Source organism: Coenobita brevimanus, chromosome 41, assembly GCF_032717465.1.
Source record: "Coenobita brevimanus isolate Jiangsu-jjx chromosome 41, ASM3271746v2, whole genome shotgun sequence".
NCBI lineage: Eukaryota > Metazoa > Arthropoda > Malacostraca > Decapoda > Coenobitidae > Coenobita > Coenobita brevimanus.
Window position 1 is genome coordinate 19322242 of NC_136994.1, and position 19742 is coordinate 19341983.

A 19742-nucleotide genomic window follows, 5' to 3' on the forward strand; every position below is an offset into this window, starting at 1 on the left:
ACGTAAGAGAGGGAGAGAAGAGAGGAAAGGAGGAGGAGGAAAAGTCTCTCTCTCTCTCTCTCTCTCTCTCTCTCTCTCCTATTTTTAACCTCTATCTCATCATCAGTTCTGTTAAAGTTATCTCTCTCTCCCTCCCTCTCCTTCCCTCCTTCTCTCCATCATTTCTCCCTCCCGTTCTCTCTCCCAGTTCCCTCCTTCTTAACTTGCTTTTATCTTCTTTATTGTCTTTCTCTCATCACTCTATCCTTCCTTCCTTTTTCTCCTCTGCTTCCTTCCTTCTTTTCATCCGTCCTTCCTTCCTTCCTTTCTTCCATCCTTCCTTCCTTTCATTCTTCCTTCCTTTCATCCATCCTTCCTTCCTTCCTTTCATTCTTCCTTCCTTCCTTCCTTTCATTCTTCCTTCCTTCCTTTCATTCTTCCTTCCTTTCTTCCTTCATTTCTTCCTTCCTTCCATTCTTCCTTCCTTTCATTCTTCCTTTCTTCCTTCCTTTCATTCTTCCTTCCTTCCTTCCATCCTTCTTTCCTTCCTTCCTTCCTTCTTTTCATCGTCCTTCCTTCCTTCCTTCCTTCGTTACTTCCTTCCTTCCTTTCATTCTTCCTTCCTTCCTTTCATTCTTCCTTCCTTCCCTCCCTCCCTCCTTTCATCCTTCCTTCGTTACTTTCTTCCTTCCTTTCATTTTCTCTCCTTCTTTTTCTTCTTCAATTTTTCCCGTTTTCTCACCGGCCTTCCTTTCCTTCTCTCTCTCTCTCTCTCTCTCTCTCTCTCTCTCTCTTCCCCTCCATTTCCCCGAGGTTCAAAAGATCAGGAGAAAAATACGTTGACGCGGCACCATTTTGAAAATTTGAAGCCAACCGTTGCAACCGCCGTAACGGTCTCTAGTTTTTAAAAAGGAAATTTGTTTTTTGGTTTCCTTTTTTTGAGAAAATTTGGTTGTTTTTTTGTTATTCTTGTTTGTTGTTGTTGTTGTTGTTCGTCTTTTTCTTTTATCATATTATTTCTTCCTCTCATGTTTTTTTCTCTTTCTCCCTCTCTTCTGTTATTATTATTATTATTATTAGTAGTAGTAGTAGTGGTAGTGGTAGTAGTAGTGGTAATAGTAGTTGCTGTATCATCACCACCACCACCATCATCATCATCATCATCATCATCATCATCATCATCACCATCACCACCACCACCATCATCATCACCACCACCACCACCACCACCACCATCATCATCATCATCATCATCATTTTGTCACAATTAATTCATCTTTTCAAGCCAATATTAGGCAGCCCCTCCCCCAACCCCTGCTCTCCCCCACCCCAATCCCTGCTCTCCCCCACCCCAACCCCTCCTCTCCCCCACCCCAACCCCTGCTCTCCCCCACCCCCTTCCCACCCCGGGGAGAATCGTCTGTGGAGTTATTTGTCTTTAATGTAGTTTATATACCGGTGTTACGTATAGACGAGTTTGTACAGCTGTGTGTGTGTGTGTGTCAGCAGAAACACACACACACACACACACACACACACACACACACAACATACAGAGTGACACACACACACACAACATACAGAGTGGCGTTTAACTATGTGGACGAGGAAGTGCTGAGGGAGAATACCATGACAAGACCAAGACAGGAGTATGCAACTGTGGTATGGTCACCTGTAGAAGCATATTGGAAAACTGGAGAGGGTTGAACGGATGACAAGGAGGAGGATACGGTGCTTAGGAGAACTCACTGACGAGGAGAGACTGGAGAGAGGGATATTTGGAGACGTAGGAGAATTGGAGAGGGTGAATAGGGAGGGTATTTTGCTCCTGGATGATGGAACGACAAGAGGCCACGAGTTTAAGCTGTGGCAAAGCATATGTTTGAATGATTTTAAAAGCTTCAGTTTCCCGAATAGAAGCGTAAGGATTTGGAACACCTTTGACGAGGAGGTGGGGCAGCCCAAACCCTTTCATGTGTTTTAAAAGCAGGCTGGATACATGTGCATATGGAGACACAACACACGCTTAGACCAATTCCTTTACACTGCGAAATGGTAACTACATTATGCTCGCTTTCCATGGTGCACGTAAGGCTCTGGAAAGGAACGTAGACAGCTGTGTGCGTGCGCTGTGTATACGTGTATGTGTGTATGCTTGTATTGGATCCACACACACACACACACACACACACACACACACACACACACACACACACACACACACACACACACACACACACACACTAGGAGAGAGTTGCCAGAATCCTCAATGTTTTTTTCCTTGACACTTTTTCCAGATGTTTTTGTTTAGTGTGGCTTAAAATACTCTCTCTCTCTCTCTCTCTCTCTCTCTCTCTCTCTCTCTCTCTCTCTCTCTCTCTCTCTCTCTCTCTCTCTCATATTGACATCGTTACACATACACAGACCTTACTCACCTATCTAACTCTCGAGTGAGAGAGAGAGAGAGAGAGAGAGAGAGAGAGTGAGACAGACAGACCCCAAATTCATAACCCAGATCTATAAATGCATACCCAAACACGCATAGGATTTCAAATATTCAAATGACATAACCGTTACACCGTCCAACCGCCATTTTTTGAATTTTTGTAACGGTCGTTCAAAAACCACAAATGAAAACCTGCCATTATAGGTTTCACATATATTTTCCCGCCGCATATATCGAGTGTCGGGCTCTCTCGCCTATAAGTTTGCAGGTTTTCCGTTATATTGCCATGGTTTTTCGTTATTTTGAATTATTTTGAATTATTTTTCGGTTGGGCTTGATGGTGATTTGAATGCGTGTACATACATACGTGCAGGCTTACATACGCGCACGCACACACGCGCGCGCACACACACACACACACACACACACACACACACACACACACACACACACACACACACAGGACAGAGGGTAATACGTAGGAAACCAACATGCAGGAGTTCACCTTGAGAGACAGACAGACAGACAGACAGAGACAGAGACAGACAGACAGAAAGACAGATTTAAATACGTAGGAGACAGACAGACTATCACCTGAATAGCGTATATTTTAACGTCATAACAAAGGAATAATATTAATTTTTAAAAACTTCAAATATATCCGTTATGACCGTTATACAAATCCCCTGGTTTTGAATTTAAATGTTTTGTTTTTGTAATATAATTCTTGGTATAGCCATATCTGATTCTCTCTCTCTCTCTCTCTCTCTCTCTCTCTCTCTCTCTCTCTCTCTCTCTCTCTTTTCCCCGGATGGCCGTTAAAGGATTTGAATTTTCCCGGGAGAATGGCCGTTGCGCGACCGTTAATGTTTTTCGACCGTTGGCATTTGAATTTAATTTCCCGATCCTGGGGGAGATAACGCGTACACTGGTGGCCTCTGCCTATCTATCTATCTGTCTATCTATCTATCTATCTATCTATCTACCTATCTATCTATCTGTCTATCTGTCTATCTATCTGTCTATCTATGTCTGTCTATCTATCTATCTATCTATCTATCCATTTTATCTGCCTCTCAGTTTACCCTTCTATTTATCTATCTATCTATGGAAAAAATTTGCCCAGTAATTTGAACGTGTCAAAAAAAAATCTTTGAGAATTGACAAAGATAATGTTGAGAGAGAGAGAGAGAGAGAGAGAGAGAGAAGCAGATAGATAGACAGATAGATAGATGACACCTCTGGCAATAATCCTTCACCCCTTTCAGTTCAGGTGGTGGCCAGGTGTAGTCAGATTGGAGGGTGGATTTGACTAGTAACCAAGGAGACGCATTCCTACCTTATACGGAGGGAGTTGTTATGTGAAGGAATGTTGCTGACACTGGCTTGTAAATTAGAGAGAGAGAGAGAGAGAGAGAGAGAGAGAGAGAGAGAGAATGATGATGGAGAAGACTAGGAAGTGTGTGTGTGTGTGTGTGTGTGTGTGTGTGTGTGTGTGCGTGCGTGTGTGTGTATGAGGGTGTGAAGGAGTTGTCATGATTGCAGTGACTAGCGTAACTGAGTGATTCTCTCTCTCTCTCACACACACACACACACACACACACACACACACACACACACACTTCCTACACCGTCTTTAAAACCTTGTCACCGTCTCTCTCTCTCTCTCTCTCTCTCTCTCTCTCTCTCTCTCTCTAATTAACAGTATTTATCCAGTTACTCATGACGAAAGATAGACCTAATTAGAGAGAGAGAGAGAGAGAGGGAGAGAGAGAGAGAGAGAGAGTAAAAACACTAAAATTATCAAGGAATGTAGTCAAATAATAAAATGGAGAGAGAGAGAGAGAGAGAGAGAGAGAGAGAGAGAGAGAGAGAGAGAGAGAGAGAGAGCATGCGATATTTACGAATCCAAGACGAAGGCAGTGGGTCAGGAGGGAGTGAGGGAGGGGAGGGGAGGGGGGAGAAGGGAGGGAGGGAAAGTAGAGGGAGGAGGGAGGAGAGGGGAGGGGGAAGGAGAGAGGAGGAAGGTAGAGAAAGGAGAGTGGAGGGAAGAGAGAGAGAATAAGAGGGAGGGATGGAGGGAAGGTAGAGAAAAGAGGGGAGGAGAGAGAAAGGAGGGAGGGGGAGAGAGGGGGAGGAAGTTTTGCATGTCACGGTGAAAGTAGGAGGGGGAGGGAGAAAGGGGGGAGGGGAGAGGGAGGGGGAAGGAAGGGGAGGAGAGACGGAGAAGGAAATTTAGAAGTGGAGAGAAGGAAGGAAAGGGAGGAGAGATGGGAGGAAGGGAGGGGAGGGAGAAGGGAGTGAGAGAGGAGGGAGTGAGAGGAATAAAAGATGGAGAGAGAGAAGAGGGGAAACCTACAAGGGAAGAAATAATAATAATAATGATAATAATAATAATAATAATAATAATGATAATAATAATAATAATAATAATAATAATAATAATAAGGATGATGATGATGATGAAAAGCAAAGATGGGAAAGAAGAGGAGGAGGAGGAGAGATGAGAAAGAAAATGTGGAAAGAAGAGAGGAGGAGGAGGAGGAGGAGGAAGGTAACGGAGGAGTGATGGTCTGATAAAGGTGAGAGAGAGAGAGGAAGGGGGAGAAAGGATTGGAGGAAAGATGTAGAGAGAGAGAGAGAGAGAGGAAAGGAGGAAAATAAAAGAGGAGGAGGGAGGAAAGGGAGAGAGGGAAGGGAGGGAAAGAAGGAGAGATGGAAGAAAGGATGAGGGGGGGAAGTATAGAGGGAGGAGGGAGGGAGAAAAGGTAGTGAAAAGGGAGGGAGGGAAGGAAGGAGGGAGAGGGAGGGTGGGAGGGAGGGAGGGAGGGAGGGAAGGATGGAGGGGGAGGGAGGGAGCTTCGTGAGAACTGGGAGACTAAAAGGTCAGGGAGTACGTAGGAGGGGAGGGAGGGAGAGAAATGGAGGGAGGGAGGGAGGGAAAAAATAGACTGGATGGAGGGGGAGAGATAAGGAGGGAGGGAGGGAGGAAGGAAGAGGAAGAGAGAGGGAAGGAAACAACATCCACTCCTCTAAACTTCCCTCCATCTCTCCAAACCTTCCTCCATCCCTCCATACACCTGTCCACACCTGTTAATTAGCTACGTATACACCTGGCAATACCTGTGTGCACTCTTGTCTTTGCATGTACTTACACATGTACACCTGTCACTTACCTACACACCTCTACACATACCTACACCTACTTACACACCTTCCACACCTACCTACACACCTTCCACACCTGTTAATTAGCAACCTACACACCTGGCATACCTGTGTGCACTCTTGTCTTTGCATATACCTACACATGTACACCTGTCACTTACCTACACACCTCTACACATACCTACACCTACTTACACACCTTCCACACCTGCCTACACACCTGCTACACCTGTTCATCAGCCACACACCTGCCTGCACACCTTCTGACATTTGCCCCTACCTTGTCTCAGTACTTCCTGCTTTTGTCTTGAAGGTGATCAAGAAAATGTCATTTATTCATTTATTTTATTATTGCTTTGGCTGTGATGATTATTATTATTATTATTATTATTATTATGATGATGATGATGATGATGATGATGATCGTGGTATTCATTATAGTTTTTGTCATCTTCGTCACCATCATCGTCGTTATTATTATTATTATTATTATTATTAACGCTGTTCCCTTCTTTCCTCTTCCCTCCCTTCTTCTCCCTCCCTCCCTCCACCCCCTTGTAGTGTTACAGATATAGTTACACAGAATACAGTTTATTACCTTTCAATCGTTCCAATGGAATTTCCTTGTCAGTTTTTCCATACTGCTTGCTAGTCTTTCTCACATTTTTCCTGCCAGCTTAGACTGAGGGTTTGGTGGGTGGGGGAGAGCCTTCTTGCTTTACTATCCTTACCTTCAACTTGTAGAATTAGATACCATAGTGATTGTCTTCTTTGTAACAAGCTCCTCCTCCTCCTCCTCCTCCTTCTCCCTCCCACCCTTCTCCTTCTTCTCCCTCACACCCTTCTCCACTCTCCCTCCCTCCCTCCTCCTCCTCCTTCCTCCCTCCTTCTCTCTCCCCTCTCCTTCATCCTCCCCCCTCCTCCTCTCTCCCTCCCTCCTTATTTCCCTCCCATTTTCTCTCCAATTCCGTTACTTAACCTTGTAGCTGTGATTTTCCCTCCCCCTCTTTCCTCCCCTCCCCCTCCCCCCCTCTATCATCATCATCATCATCATTATTATTATTATTATTATTATTATTATTATTATTATTAGAGAGATTAATATGTGCTTCGCTTTAATTAAGGTAGATAGATTGGTAGGCGAATAGATGGATAGACGGAAACATTGGTAGATACATATACTGTAGATAGATAGTCATGCTCATTTCTCCTTAACCTAGATAGATAGATAGATAGATAGAGGAGAAAGAAAAGAATGGTAAGGCTTGGTATATTGTGTGTGTATGTGTATGTGTGTGAGAGAGAGAGAGAGAGAGAGAGAGAGAGAGAGAGAGAGAGTGGTCATGGATCCACCCAAAACATTATAACTGTTTCCTTCGTCTTCTCAACAGACACGCTCTGGTAGACGGCACTAGAGAGAGGAGAGAGAAAAAAGAGGGCGAGGAAAAGAGGAGAGAGGAAAGGGCGAAAGAGAAGAGAGAGAAAAAAAGAGGAGAAAAGAGAGAAGGAGAGCAACCACGTAACATCCAGCCGAATATAAACAAAGGTATGCATTTTCTCGTTAGGTTTCCGGCCAATATTTTCCCGCGCTTCGTTTTTGTATATTTTTTTCCGTTACATGTGATCTAGTAACCTCAAAATCTCCCTTATGTAACCTGGTCATTGATACAGTAATATTCTCCTGTATTTTTTGTAGCTGAGGCCCTGTATCCCTTGGTGTGAACGATATTAATTGGATTACTTAAGGATTTTGTATTTTAAGCGATAGATTTTGAATTTTGAAAAGGTGGATCTTGAATTTTGAAACGGTTTAAGGTTTGTAACGAATTCCTTTCTGATTTTGAAACTGTTTAGTGTTTGTAACGGATTCCTGATGTTTTTACTTTTTTGGTAATAATAATAATAATAATAATAATAATAATAAACGTATAACCGTATGTAGACAACGGGAATTCAATTTACAGGCCTCCCCCCCCCCCCTCCAGTTCGCATTCGTAAATTCGTGAAGGCAAGAACGAAGCGTAAACATCGTGGTGAAGGGGCTAGGGAGTTGTAGTGGTGCTTGGCTTGGCGTGGTGATGGTAGTAGTTGTGGTGGTGGGGGTGGTGGGGGTAGTAGTGGTAGCAGTGAGTGGTATGGCTTGGTGTGGATAGTTACCCCTCCATACTCTTCCCCATTTTCTTTCGCGTACCCCATTTTCTCCTGTTATATACCCTTTTCCCTCTCCATTAGCATTTCTCCCCCTCTTCCCCATTCCCCTCCCCTCCCCTCACTGTTTATTACCTCCCCCCCTCCCCCATGTCCCCTTTAATTCCCCTCCCCACCCCTTAGTCTCCCCCAGCCTGCCTTGCCTCCCTCTACCCTCCTTCAGCCTCCCATTACCGAGTCTCTCCATTCCCCCCCTCTCCCCATGTTCCCCTCCCCCTACCCTGTCTCCTCCTTTCCCCCCCACTCCCCATGTTTCCCTCCTACTTTGCCTCTGCCTTCCCCCTCTGCAATTCTCCCCTTCCCCCTCTGCATTCCCCCTTCCCCCCTCTGCATTCTCCCCTTCCCCCCTCTGCATTCTCCCCTTCCCCCACCGCATTCCCCCTTCCCCCCTCTGCATTCTCCCCTTCCCCCACCGCATTCCCCCTTCCCTTCCAACATGTTCCCCCAACTCCCCATCCCACTTTCCCCTACCCCAACCCTGCCTCTCCCTGCAGCGTGTGGTGTGGTGTGGTGTGGCCGGGAACACCAGGGGGCCTCCTGTGGGCATGTCCTCCCTCAGGGGCCTGTTACCCCCAGCCCGCCGCCCCCTTGGCCTCTGGACCTCCATAGACCACCACCGTACGCCTCCTCCATGCCTCGTCCTCACCTGATTATTAGTTTCTTTAATAGTATACTCTTTTCACTCTAACTTGGCCCAAAATTGCCATTTGTCCATCTAAAATATTGACCTAAAATTGCCTTATCTCCGTCTAAAATATTGACCTAAAATTGCCTTATCTCCGTCTAAAATATTGACCTAAAATTAGCTTCTCTCCGTCTAAAATATTGACCTAAAATTAGCTTCTCTCCGTCTAAAATATTGGCCCAAAATTGCCTTCTCTCCACCTAAAATATTGGCCTAAAATTGCCATCACTATTTTGAATGCTGAGCTGTAACTTTAGACTAACACTTGAATATGATAGTCATGAAGAAGTGCTATGGAAACAGTGTGGAGCCTTGGTATGGTCTTTCTCCACCACTTAGCGACGTGAAATAACCCACAAACGGACGAAGGTCTGGGCCAAGTTAAGGTGAAAGGGGTATAGCCGCACTGATCAGCTTGGGGTTCGTTTATTCTGATTTATTTTTCACCCTCTTTCATAACCTCTTCCCCACCTGGTATTTATTTCCTGACTTTATTATTTTATTTATTTATTTTATGGATTTTTCGTGTTACTAGTCACACTGTTCTCTTTGCTACATTTATTCAGAGTTATTTTTTCCCGTCAAACATTCTTTTGTCGTACTTGGCGTATTTTTGGTTGTATAAGACGCACCTTCTGCGGATCACCATCGTATGTCTCTCTCTCTCTCTCTCTCTCTCTCTCTCTCTCTCTCTCTCTCTCTCACCATATGCTACTTATATCCCTTTCATCACCCATAAACTTGATTGATTGATTCGTTGATTGACTTCTTGCTTATTTTGCCTCTCTCTCTCTCTCTCTCTCTCTCTCTCTCTCTCTCTCTCTCTCTCTCTCTCTCTCTCTCTCTCTCACCATATGCTGCTTGTATCCCTTTCCTCACCCATACACTTGATTGCATGATTGATTGACTTGCTTATTCTCCCAGTAGCTACAGGTCACAGTGGGTGATATATATATATATTTTTTTATGTGAGGAAGAAGGAACCAAAGGCCACGAGCCCGCAAAACTGTTCCTTCCAAGAGAAAAACAAAATACAAGAGAGAGCCAAAGTCAAGATCCGATCATTTCGAGATGACTGGACACACTGCGTTTGAAAGACTGGAGATCATAGGAATTAAGACAGGTGTGCTTGTAATTACTGCTCACCTGGATGAATTAATGTGAGAGGAGGAAATTTAGAAGTGGAGAGAAGGAAGGAAAGGGAAGAGATGGGAGGAAGGGAGAATTGAGTGGAGGGAGAAGGGAGTATAAGAAGGAAGGAAAGGGAAGGAGTTGGGAGGAAGGGAGAATTGAGTGGAGGGAGAAGGGAGTATAAGAAGGAAAGAAAGGGAAGGAGTTGGGAGGAAGGGAGAATTGGTTGGAGGGAGAAGGGATTTTAAGATGGAGAGAGAGAGAGGAAAAACTAACAGATTTTTTTCCTGCATTTGCCTCCCTTTCAGAGTCTTTGGTTTCCTTCTGTCTTTAGTTCGTGTTCGGTTTTGTCATTCATTTATTTCGTGTCAGGTATTTTTTTTTTTTCCTGTCCGTAATTTTTTCCCTTCTCTAGTATAAGCAGTGTGTGTGTGTGTGTGTGTGTGTGTGTGTGTGTGTGTGTGTGTGTGTGTGTGTGTGTGTGTGTGTGTGTGTGTGTGAATTGTTAAGAGGGGGCAGAGGAATCACCAGTAGAGGTTGTGTGTTTGTGTGTGTGTGAGAGAGAGAGAGTTTGGGGGAGGGGGGCGTTGATGTTGAGAGCATATCTTCATAAACACAGCTGTGTGGAGGAATTTGATGCACACACACACACACACACACACACACACACACACACACACACACACACACACTCTCTCTCTCTCTCTCTCTCTCTCTCTCTCTCTCTCTCTCTCATTTTAAAATAATAGGTATAATCACCTTTTATATACCACTAAATGCACCATTTTTGAATTTCACCCATCTCACCATTTCACCTTTAAGATTTTCGCACATTAAGTAGCACCAGGGAGTACTCTACACCTCTTCCTCAGCGATTTATTATCTACGTTGCACCCCATTCACCTCTTGTGTGTTATTGGTGTTAACTCACGATTTTAAAACTGAATAGCATAAGAGAAATTGTTAAGGTGTCGTATACAGAATAAGTCACGAATTAACAGGCGTCACGAGGCTTCCTTTGCCAGTTAGGATGCAGACCATTATCGGGGCTAATAAATGTCAGACCACGTTTTATGTATGGTATAGTTCGAAGTGTAGAATCAGTATGTTGTATTTTTTCACATAGAGGACCAGTACTTGTGTAGATGGATGCTTAAGAGGAAGGGTTAGCTGTATACGTGATGGAGGCAGAACAGTAAGGAGATTCTGGGTTGTACTCCCTATCCCCAGAAAGGAGGATGGTGGGCACTAGGAAAAGGGAATCTTCAGTATGCAGCTGACCTAATTGAACCTGGGGTAACAGCATCAGCAGCTAAGGCAGACAGTCAGTTTCCATTCATGGCAGTTGCAGTGATGATTAACGCTGAGGTGACTGCAATAACGTGTTGTTGTGTTGCAGGTGGTGAGGGTGTGTGGGTTGGCCGGGACAGCAACGGTCGAGGTCGGGCCAGGTGGTGGTGGGCGTTTGACCGGGGCAGCATGGAGGTGCTGAAAGCGTGGTTTGGCCGGGCAGGGATGGGCGTGAGGCGGTCACGACGGCAGGTGGTTTGGGCCGGCTGTGTTTTGGTCACAGTCGGGGTCTTGTATCTTCAGTACGCCCCAGCCGGTCCACTGGACCAGCCCTCTGCCCCACGCCATCGAGCCCTCAACACACTGTACCCGGGACATGACCGGGACTCACAGCCCTTGGAACGCACACAGGACCAGCACGTCAAGTTTGTGCGCGGGGGCGAGAGCCAGGCGGCGGCAGCAGCACAGGTGGTAGGGGGACAGTTGGCACCACAGGCGGTTGGACAACAGCAAGACCACCATGATCTTTGGAGTCAAAATGAGAATGCCATTAAAGAAGATGCAGTGCCGTCTGACCCCGGAGGCGGGCAGCAGCAACAGCCACATCACGCAGCGGTGGAAATGTTGCAACGACACGCCTCACAGCACAAGGCCCAAGAGGACCAGGTGGCAGGTAGTGGAGGTGTGGCTGTGGCTAGTGGTGGTAGTGTGGGGGGTGTGATGGGGGGAGTCATGCTACCTCCCCAGCAAGATCTAGCAGCAGCCAGTGCATGGGGCGCGGGGCAGTATCGGTACAACCCTTACGGCGAGCCGGTGTACAGCCACACGGATCGGCCCAATTACATCCCCCCGCACAGGGTGGTTCACTTTGACTTGAAGGGCGCCCCTCCCAAGATGGCCGCCCTCATGCAGCTGATCCCGTGGTTGGTTCGGCAGGGCGCCACGGCGGTCCTGCTGGAATACGAGGACATGTTTCCCTGGCGTGGCCGACTGTCACAGATTGCCACCAAGAACCACTACACACGCAAACAGGTGGCCAGCCTGGTGTCGGCGTGTCGCAACCACGGACTTGAGGTCATTCCTCTGGTCCAGACGTTTGGCCATCTCGAGTTTGCCCTCAAGCACGAGCGTTTTAGCCACCTGCGAGAAGTGCCAGAACTGCCTCTGGCCTTGTGTCCCTCCCTTAATGAGTCCTTGTGGTTGGTGAAACAATTAATAGATCAAACCATGGCACTTCATCCTGGGGTAAGGTACCTCCACATCGGCTGTGATGAAGTGTTCCAGCTGGGCGAGTGTGAGAGGTGTCGGCTGGTGGTTCGCGAGACGCTGTTCCTCCAGCATGTGGAGGCGGTGGCGCGGTACGTGAGGCAGAAGTATGCCGCCGTGCCCATCATCTGGGACGACATGCTGAGGCACCTATCCGAGACAGCCATGCAGGAGGTGCACTTAGGACAGCTGGTGGAGCCCATGGTGTGGGTGTATGCTGAGGATGTATACAGGTGATAGCACTTTTGTATATCTCCTTTACTGAACACAAAATTACATAGAGATATGTTTTTGTGTTACACTCAAATTGTAGCAAATGCATTTTATTTATTTTTTTTTTTTTACTTTCCAAATTTAAGCATAGAAAGTTTTTTTTTTTTTTTCAATAAGCATATATGTTTAGTTCCTTGTAAGATAAAGGACTGTTTATGTACGTGTTGTCCCACATCAGATAATCTTCTACAGTTTAGTTCAGCCATTTTGTGTGGACCGAGTTTGGTCCTGAGTTCCAGGATATTTGAGTATCGTTTTGGATAATTTTTAACACTTTTTGCATGGTTCCATGTTACATAAAAATTTGTTTTACTTGGTGTCTTGACATAAAATTCTTGACAGGTTTGTGCAGCCATCGGTGTGGACCAAGTTTGGGCAGGTGTTCCAGAACGTATGGGCAGCATCGGCCTTCAAGGGTGCGTTTGGCGAGCAGCTGACAGTGCCAAACGTCCGCCGCCATCTTGACAACAACCTGAACTGGCTTGATGTGATGGCCAGTGAGAACAGCAAGTTTACTGGTGGATTCCGTGGCTTGGTTCTGACGGGCTGGCAGCGTTATGATCATTTTGCCGTACTGTGTGAACTCCTGCCAGCGGCCCTACCCTCGCTGGCAGTCACACTTCTGGCCACATCACATGGGTACTTCAATGCCAGCCTCCAGGGACAACTCTACCAGGCACTCAATTGCATGCAGACGCCAAAGTACCAGACCTGGCTCAATTTGGATGCCGACCCATACCTGTGGGACAAATTCTCCTGGTGCTTCTTCCCCGGGGCACAGGTGTTCAAGGCCACAGCTCGTTTGGACGCCACACGACGTGACGTCGACACGTACGTGGACCGCGTCACTCGGAGTCGCGGGTGGATCACAGACTACAGTCGCCGGCACAATTTCTCGTCTCCCATGAGAGTGGATGAAGACTTAGAAGAGCTGCCAGCCAGACTACACGCTGTTACCCTGCTTCTCAAGACGGCACGAGAGGCACTGGCCGAGTGGTTTGACGACTGGACGGTGGGGGAGTGGCTGGAGCTGCACGTGTGGCCGCTGCTACACCGCCTGCAGACCCTTCAGAAGGAGGCCGAGAGTACGAAATTAGTGCGTCACTGGCCTGCCCGCCCCCTCCCGATCCTGCCCGAACTGGCCGCGTTTGGGGTGTCGGAGCCAACACAGACGGCCGATACACAGGACAACGACAATGGCAACAGCAGAACCTAAGAGACATCTGCAGTGAGTTGGTGTTTATGCCGTGTAACTCACCCAGCAGCAGAACCTAAGTCATCCTAACATACAACCAATTTTGGGGTTGTATTTATATCAGTCTAGCCAATGTTCTAGCACCTCCTCCTAGCCACAGGACGTTGTAGGAAATGTGTAAGAAACTTCAAAAATTGGAGTTCAGTTTGGAGTTTAAAATGCTGAACAAAGGACACCTGTAATCTGGTGTATGGAGTTTTTTTTAATTTGTTTTTCTCTCTTCTGTTCATCATCTGTTAAAAAAAGAAAATCAGCTTAGGTGTATTTCGCAGCCTCTACAAAGCAACAGTTATGGGTAAAAATAGCTTATAATTCACCCAAGAGGCATTCAGTAACTAGCTGTATAGAGAATTGGAATCTTTATATTTATCTTACATCTTACAACTAGATCTATAGACGCTGAGAATTGGAATCTTTATATTTATTTTCCATATTATACATCATTTGTCTTTTGTTTATATCTTTTTATACTGACACAAAATTGAATTAATAGCATACAAGAATATTTAAATTTTCAAGATACAGAAATTAACTGTTTAGGAGGAGGTGTGTGAGGGCCAGAATTTCAATCCAGAATTATTTATTACCAGGTTTAAAAACACCTGCATTTACATTTTGAAAAGAGGTTAGCGCATTTGTTCCAGTGGTTTTTTTTCTACTCTCTCAAACCTTGTCAGTGTTATTTTTTTCTTGTTTTCCTGCTACTGTCAAGGGATTTTTTTTATTTTTTTTTTATTCCTTGAGAAAATCAGAAGACATTTCAAACTTAGGTCTTAGATATAAAGGAAGAAGAAAGGAAAACAGGATAAGGTATACTTTAAAGGGTATACTTCTAGGAGGTAAACTTTGCACTGTTGAGAGGTATACTGAGAGAGGGTTAACCATGACTGCATTATTTTTCCTCAAGATATACTGTATATTTTTGTTAGAGGTATACTTACTAGGAGGTATACTCTGCACTGTACTGAGAGGTATACTTTGAGAGGGTTAACTATAATTGACTATTTTTCTCAAGATGTATACATTTTTTCTTCAAGGGGTATACTTTTAGGAGGTATACATCATTGAGGTATACTTTATTAAGGTATACTGGTACTTTAATAAGGTATACTTTATTGAGAGGTATACTTTATTAAGGTATACTGGTACTGTAATAAGGTATACTTTATTGAGAGGTATACTTTATTAAGGTATACTTTATTGAGAGGTATACTTTATTAAGGTATACTTTATTGAGTGGTATACTTTATTAAGGTATACTTTATTAAGGTATACTTTATTAAGGTATACTTTATTGAGAGGTATACTTCATTAAGGTATACTGGTACTTTAATAAGGTATACTTTATTGAGAAGTATACTTTATTAAGGTATACTGGTACTTTAATAAGGTATACTTTATTGAGAGGTATACTTTATCAAGGTATACTTTATTGAGAGGTATACTTTAATAAGGTATACTTTATTGAGGTATACTTTAATAAGGTATACTTTATTGAGGTATACTTTAATAAGGTATACTTTAATAAGGTATACTTTATTGAAAGGTATACTTTATTAAGGTTTACCTTACTGAGAGGTATACTTTTTTAAGGTATACTTTATTGAGAGGTATATTTTATTAAGGTATACTTTAATAAGGTATACTTTATTGAGAGGTATACTTTAATAAGGTATACTTTATTAAGGTATACTTTATTGAGAAGTATGCTTGATTGAGATCCAATGATTATTTTTGGCAAGGTATACTTTTTTGGGGATATATTTATTGTGAGTATACTTTATTGAGAGGTGTATTTTGAGAGTTACTATTCTGTATTGAGATGGTATACTTATTAAGAGGTATACTGTACTCAAAGACATACCTCGTGATTCATATACTTTATTGAAATACTTGAGAGGTATGTTTCGTGAAGTATGCTGTATTGCGGACTACTGTTTGAGAGATGAACTGTTGATTGGTATACTCACTGAGAGGTATACCAGACTGAAAGGCATACCACCTGCTAGGTATACGTTATTGATATGCTGGAGGAGTATACTGAATTGGGAGGTACTTTTGAGGTGTAGTCTACTGAGAGGTATACTTATGGAAAGGTATACTGTACTGAAAAGTATCAGTATACCTCTTGATAAGTATACTTTATGGAAATACTTGGTAAATATACTGAACCGGGAGGTATTTTTGAGATGTATTGACAAGTATACCTACTGAGAGGTATACTGTAGTGGAAGGTATACGCCTTAATAGGTATACTTTATTAGAGGTATACTTCGTGGGAGGTGAACTGAATCGAGAGGTACGGCTGTGAGGAAAAGTTAGTGGACAATTCTCTGACAGGGTGTGGCAAAAGGAAGTTGATATATGAACAAAACTGATGTAATAAAATGAAGAACTGAAGGCAAGAGTATGAGAGAGGGAGTGAGTAATACGGAAAGAGGAATATAGAGGGAGGGGGAGACCGAGGATGAGCTGGAAGGATGGAGTAGAGAGGTATATGAGTGGGGGGGGGGTGTAAGTTAGGGGAGAATGGAGAGAGACTAACAAGGAGAGTGTATGTAAGTGAGGTGGAGGGGGGAGAGGGATAGGGCCACTGAGGATGAGATGAATGGATGGAGTGGAGAGGATGGAGAATGAGAGACTAACGAGGAGAGTGTATGTAAGTGAATTGGAGGGGGGAGAGGGAGGGGGACACTGAGGATGAGATGGAGGGATGGAGTGGAGAGGTATATGAGAGGGGGTGTAAGTTAGGGTGAGGGCAGCAAGATGGCAGGGACAGGGCGAAAAGGAGGGGATTTGTTAGTGGCCACCCCTTATGGGATTAAAGTGTCTGGCTGTAGATAGATAGATAGACAGAAATATAGAGACCAGAGCTGGCAGAGAATTGTCACCTAATGTATACTCACGGCTGTTATACCTCTCCAAATCTATACTGTATTAAGAGGTATACTGTACTGTGTGTAACTGTGGTTGGGTGTATACGAGTCAGCCTTCAGTCACACCTCCCTAATTTCTTCGGCACTTTGCGAGTTGTGTCTGCACCCGATAAAACATTTGTGTTGTTGTTTGTGTGTGTGTGTGAGAGAGAGAGAGAGTATCTGCTGCTGCATCCTGTGAGGGGCAGGCTTGACGAAAGAACAGGTAGAGTCTTGTGTATGTGTGTACCAAACTGTAAATAAAGATGTTGAGGTGTTAGTTTTGCCGAGACAGCTGCACTGAGGTTGACCCCAGGCTGACCCTACCCCAACCACAGCTGTGCGATTCCCACATATATGGAAGCCTAACACTGCCACCTCCACAGACCCTGATTAACACCCACACAGCCTCTAGAATGTGCAGAAACAAGCAACAGAAGATGAGAGTTGGAGTGGAGTAATAACATGAAGGAACAAACTATATGCCAGTAAATATGAGTTAAAATTGAGTTATAACTTGGAGAAATGAACATCAGGATGATAAATATGCAACAGACTTCAAATCTTTTCATTTTGTCTATAAAGGCTGCAGTACACATGTGTTGGCCTTGGTCACCTAATGGCAACTCTTCCCTTTGCTCATCTCAGGCAGCCTCCACATTCAGTCCCCTATCCATGACGTCACACTCTCTGACCAATTCCCAGGTCTTTTTCGGTCTGCCTCTCGCAACCCTTCCCTGGATGTTAGAGTATGGTTACATTTAAGATGATGGCATGACAGATTATTTGGATGTATTCACTTATATTCTTATCCAGGTGAGGTTTGAATGGTGATATAATGATGACTTGCTCACAAACAGGCACTCAAAGCAGTTTTCAACATGCATTCTCACCCTGCACTCCAAAAAGCCCTTCACATGCACTTTATAAGCATTGGGTGGCAGCAGATCACTTCCCCAATGACAGGGAGAGAGATTCCTTTCATGTATGGATTCTACTGCCTAACAATTCCAGTCTTTTAAGTGCAGTGTGTCCAGGCATCTCAAAATGAACGGATCTTGAATTTGGCTGTCTATTATCTTCTTACTTTTCTTGGAGCGAACCATCTGGCGGACTTCTGGCCTTTGGTTCCTTCTTTCTTGCCTTAAAAAAAAGATTACACACCAGTCCACTTTTCCAATGATGCTGGATGATGTTGCTCGCCCCTTGGATCAGTGACTTAAAAATATATATAGCGCCTGGATAGATGGGTATGTGTAAGGTGACAGATACATTACATATAGAGCATCTGTTGAAACTCGTATTTACTGGCATATTGGTGCTGGTGAGGGATGCCTTCATGTGTTGGCGCTGATTTAACTGGGTGGCTCAACTGCCTGGCTGTACAGATGTCCCTCATCTACTTCCCTATCCCCCTAAATGATGATGTTGGACTGCAGGAGGATATCAGTGTAAGCCCGCAGTCTACTGGGTTCACGTTTGCGATGAACCCAGGGCTACAACAAATACTACTACTACAGCAATAACTTCTACAACAACTTCCACAACTACTACTACTGTACAACCTAGCTTACTCCTCTTCCTGTACCACAACTACTACCACAACCACCACTCCTCCTCCTCCTCCAACATGGTGTATTTCTGGCATTCTAGGGTGTGGGTGGAGAGGTGGTGGCAGCAATACACCTTCCATACACATATCCTTCATAGTGGAGGACTCGGCCTTTAGTGTCTGCTCTCTGACATGCCAATATTGTACTTTATTTTTTGTCTTTATTGATGCTTCTTTAGTACAGTGATGGCCTTTTTTGTTATTATTACTATTATTATTATTATTATTATTATTATTATTATTATTATTATTATTATTGTTGTTGTTGTTGTTATTATTATTGGATGATGGCTGGATGGATTATTACTATTATTGTTATTGGATGATGGATGGATGGATTATTATTATTATTATTATTATTATTATTATTATTATTATTATTATTTCTGGGTTGAGTCTAAATTGTTCAGTTAAATATAGTACTACAAGGGGAATATTTACCTCTCTCTCTCTGTCTGTCTGTCTGTCTGTCTGTCTGTCTCTCTCTCTCTCTCTCTCTCTCTCTCTATCTATCTATCTAATTCCCTCAGTTTGCAAATATTTCTCCTTGAATAAAATCAGAGAAATTAACACAACAGATAATTTCCTGAGTATGTAAATTTTCTCCTGGAACAAAAACAATAAAATGGCAACAAGAACAACAACAACAGCAACAGAAGAGGCCGTCATCGTACTGAAGGGGCAAACGAGTCCTGTTCTAGGGCTTAATTTAGACCGAGAAGAAGACCATCTCCCCGTTAAGTGTAAATAGGAAGATGCAACTATTTATTATACTGTATTAGAGATGTTGATGTTAAGTCCTTTTGTATAAAGATAGGAAAAAACCTTTATATTGTGTGTGTGTGTGTGTGAGAGAGAGACAGATAGACAGAGAAAGAGAGAGAGCATTGTGTGTGTGTGAGAGAGAGAAAGAGAGACGGATAGACAGACACAGAGAGAGAGCATTTTGTGTGTGTGTGTGTGTGTGTGTGAGAGAGAGAGAGAGAGACAGATAGACAGACACAGAGAGAGAGCATTATGTGTGTGTGTGTGTGTGTGTGTGTGTGTGTGTGTGTGTGTGTGTGAGAGAGAAAGAGAGAGGGAGAGGATTATCTGTGTGTGTGTGTGTGTAATTCACCGGGTCGGTCAGGATCACTTGATGGTCGTGATCGTCAGCTTTTTACCCTCCCGGAAGGGAGCTGAGAGACACAGAGAGAGAGCATTATGTGTGTGTGTGTGTGTGTGTGTGTGAGAGAGAGAGAGAGAGAGGGAAAGGATTATCTGTATGTGTGTGTGTGTGTTTTTATGTATGTATTGGTCACACACTGGTACTTATTTGTGTGGGGTCAGGAAGGCTCTTAACACCTCTTCCTTAGTGGTTTATTTGGTGTATTATATCTTGTTCTTTGCAGCCCATTTTTATACATCATCTTACACTGTTGTTGTTGTTGTTGTGGCAAACCCGGGCTCCTATTCTGATTGGTTAAGAGAGCTCCCTAACACCTCTTCCTTAGCTATTTATTTTGGATATGGCT

At 44.0% G+C, this 19742-nt stretch overlaps 1 protein-coding gene across 1 annotated transcript; it reads left to right on the top strand.

Moving 5' to 3' along the window:
- Positions 1-7082: 7082 nt before the first annotated feature.
- Positions 7083-13817, top strand: LOC145397446 (hexosaminidase D-like). The gene is made up of 3 exons (XM_080270506.1): positions 7083-7139; positions 11017-12406; positions 12789-13817. Exons 2-3 carry the CDS (start codon positions 11097-11099, stop codon positions 13660-13662), a joined length of 2184 nt encoding a protein of 727 aa, XP_080126632.1. The 5' UTR covers positions 7083-7139; positions 11017-11096; the 3' UTR covers positions 13663-13817.
- The last annotated feature ends 5925 nt before the right edge of the window (positions 13818-19742 follow it).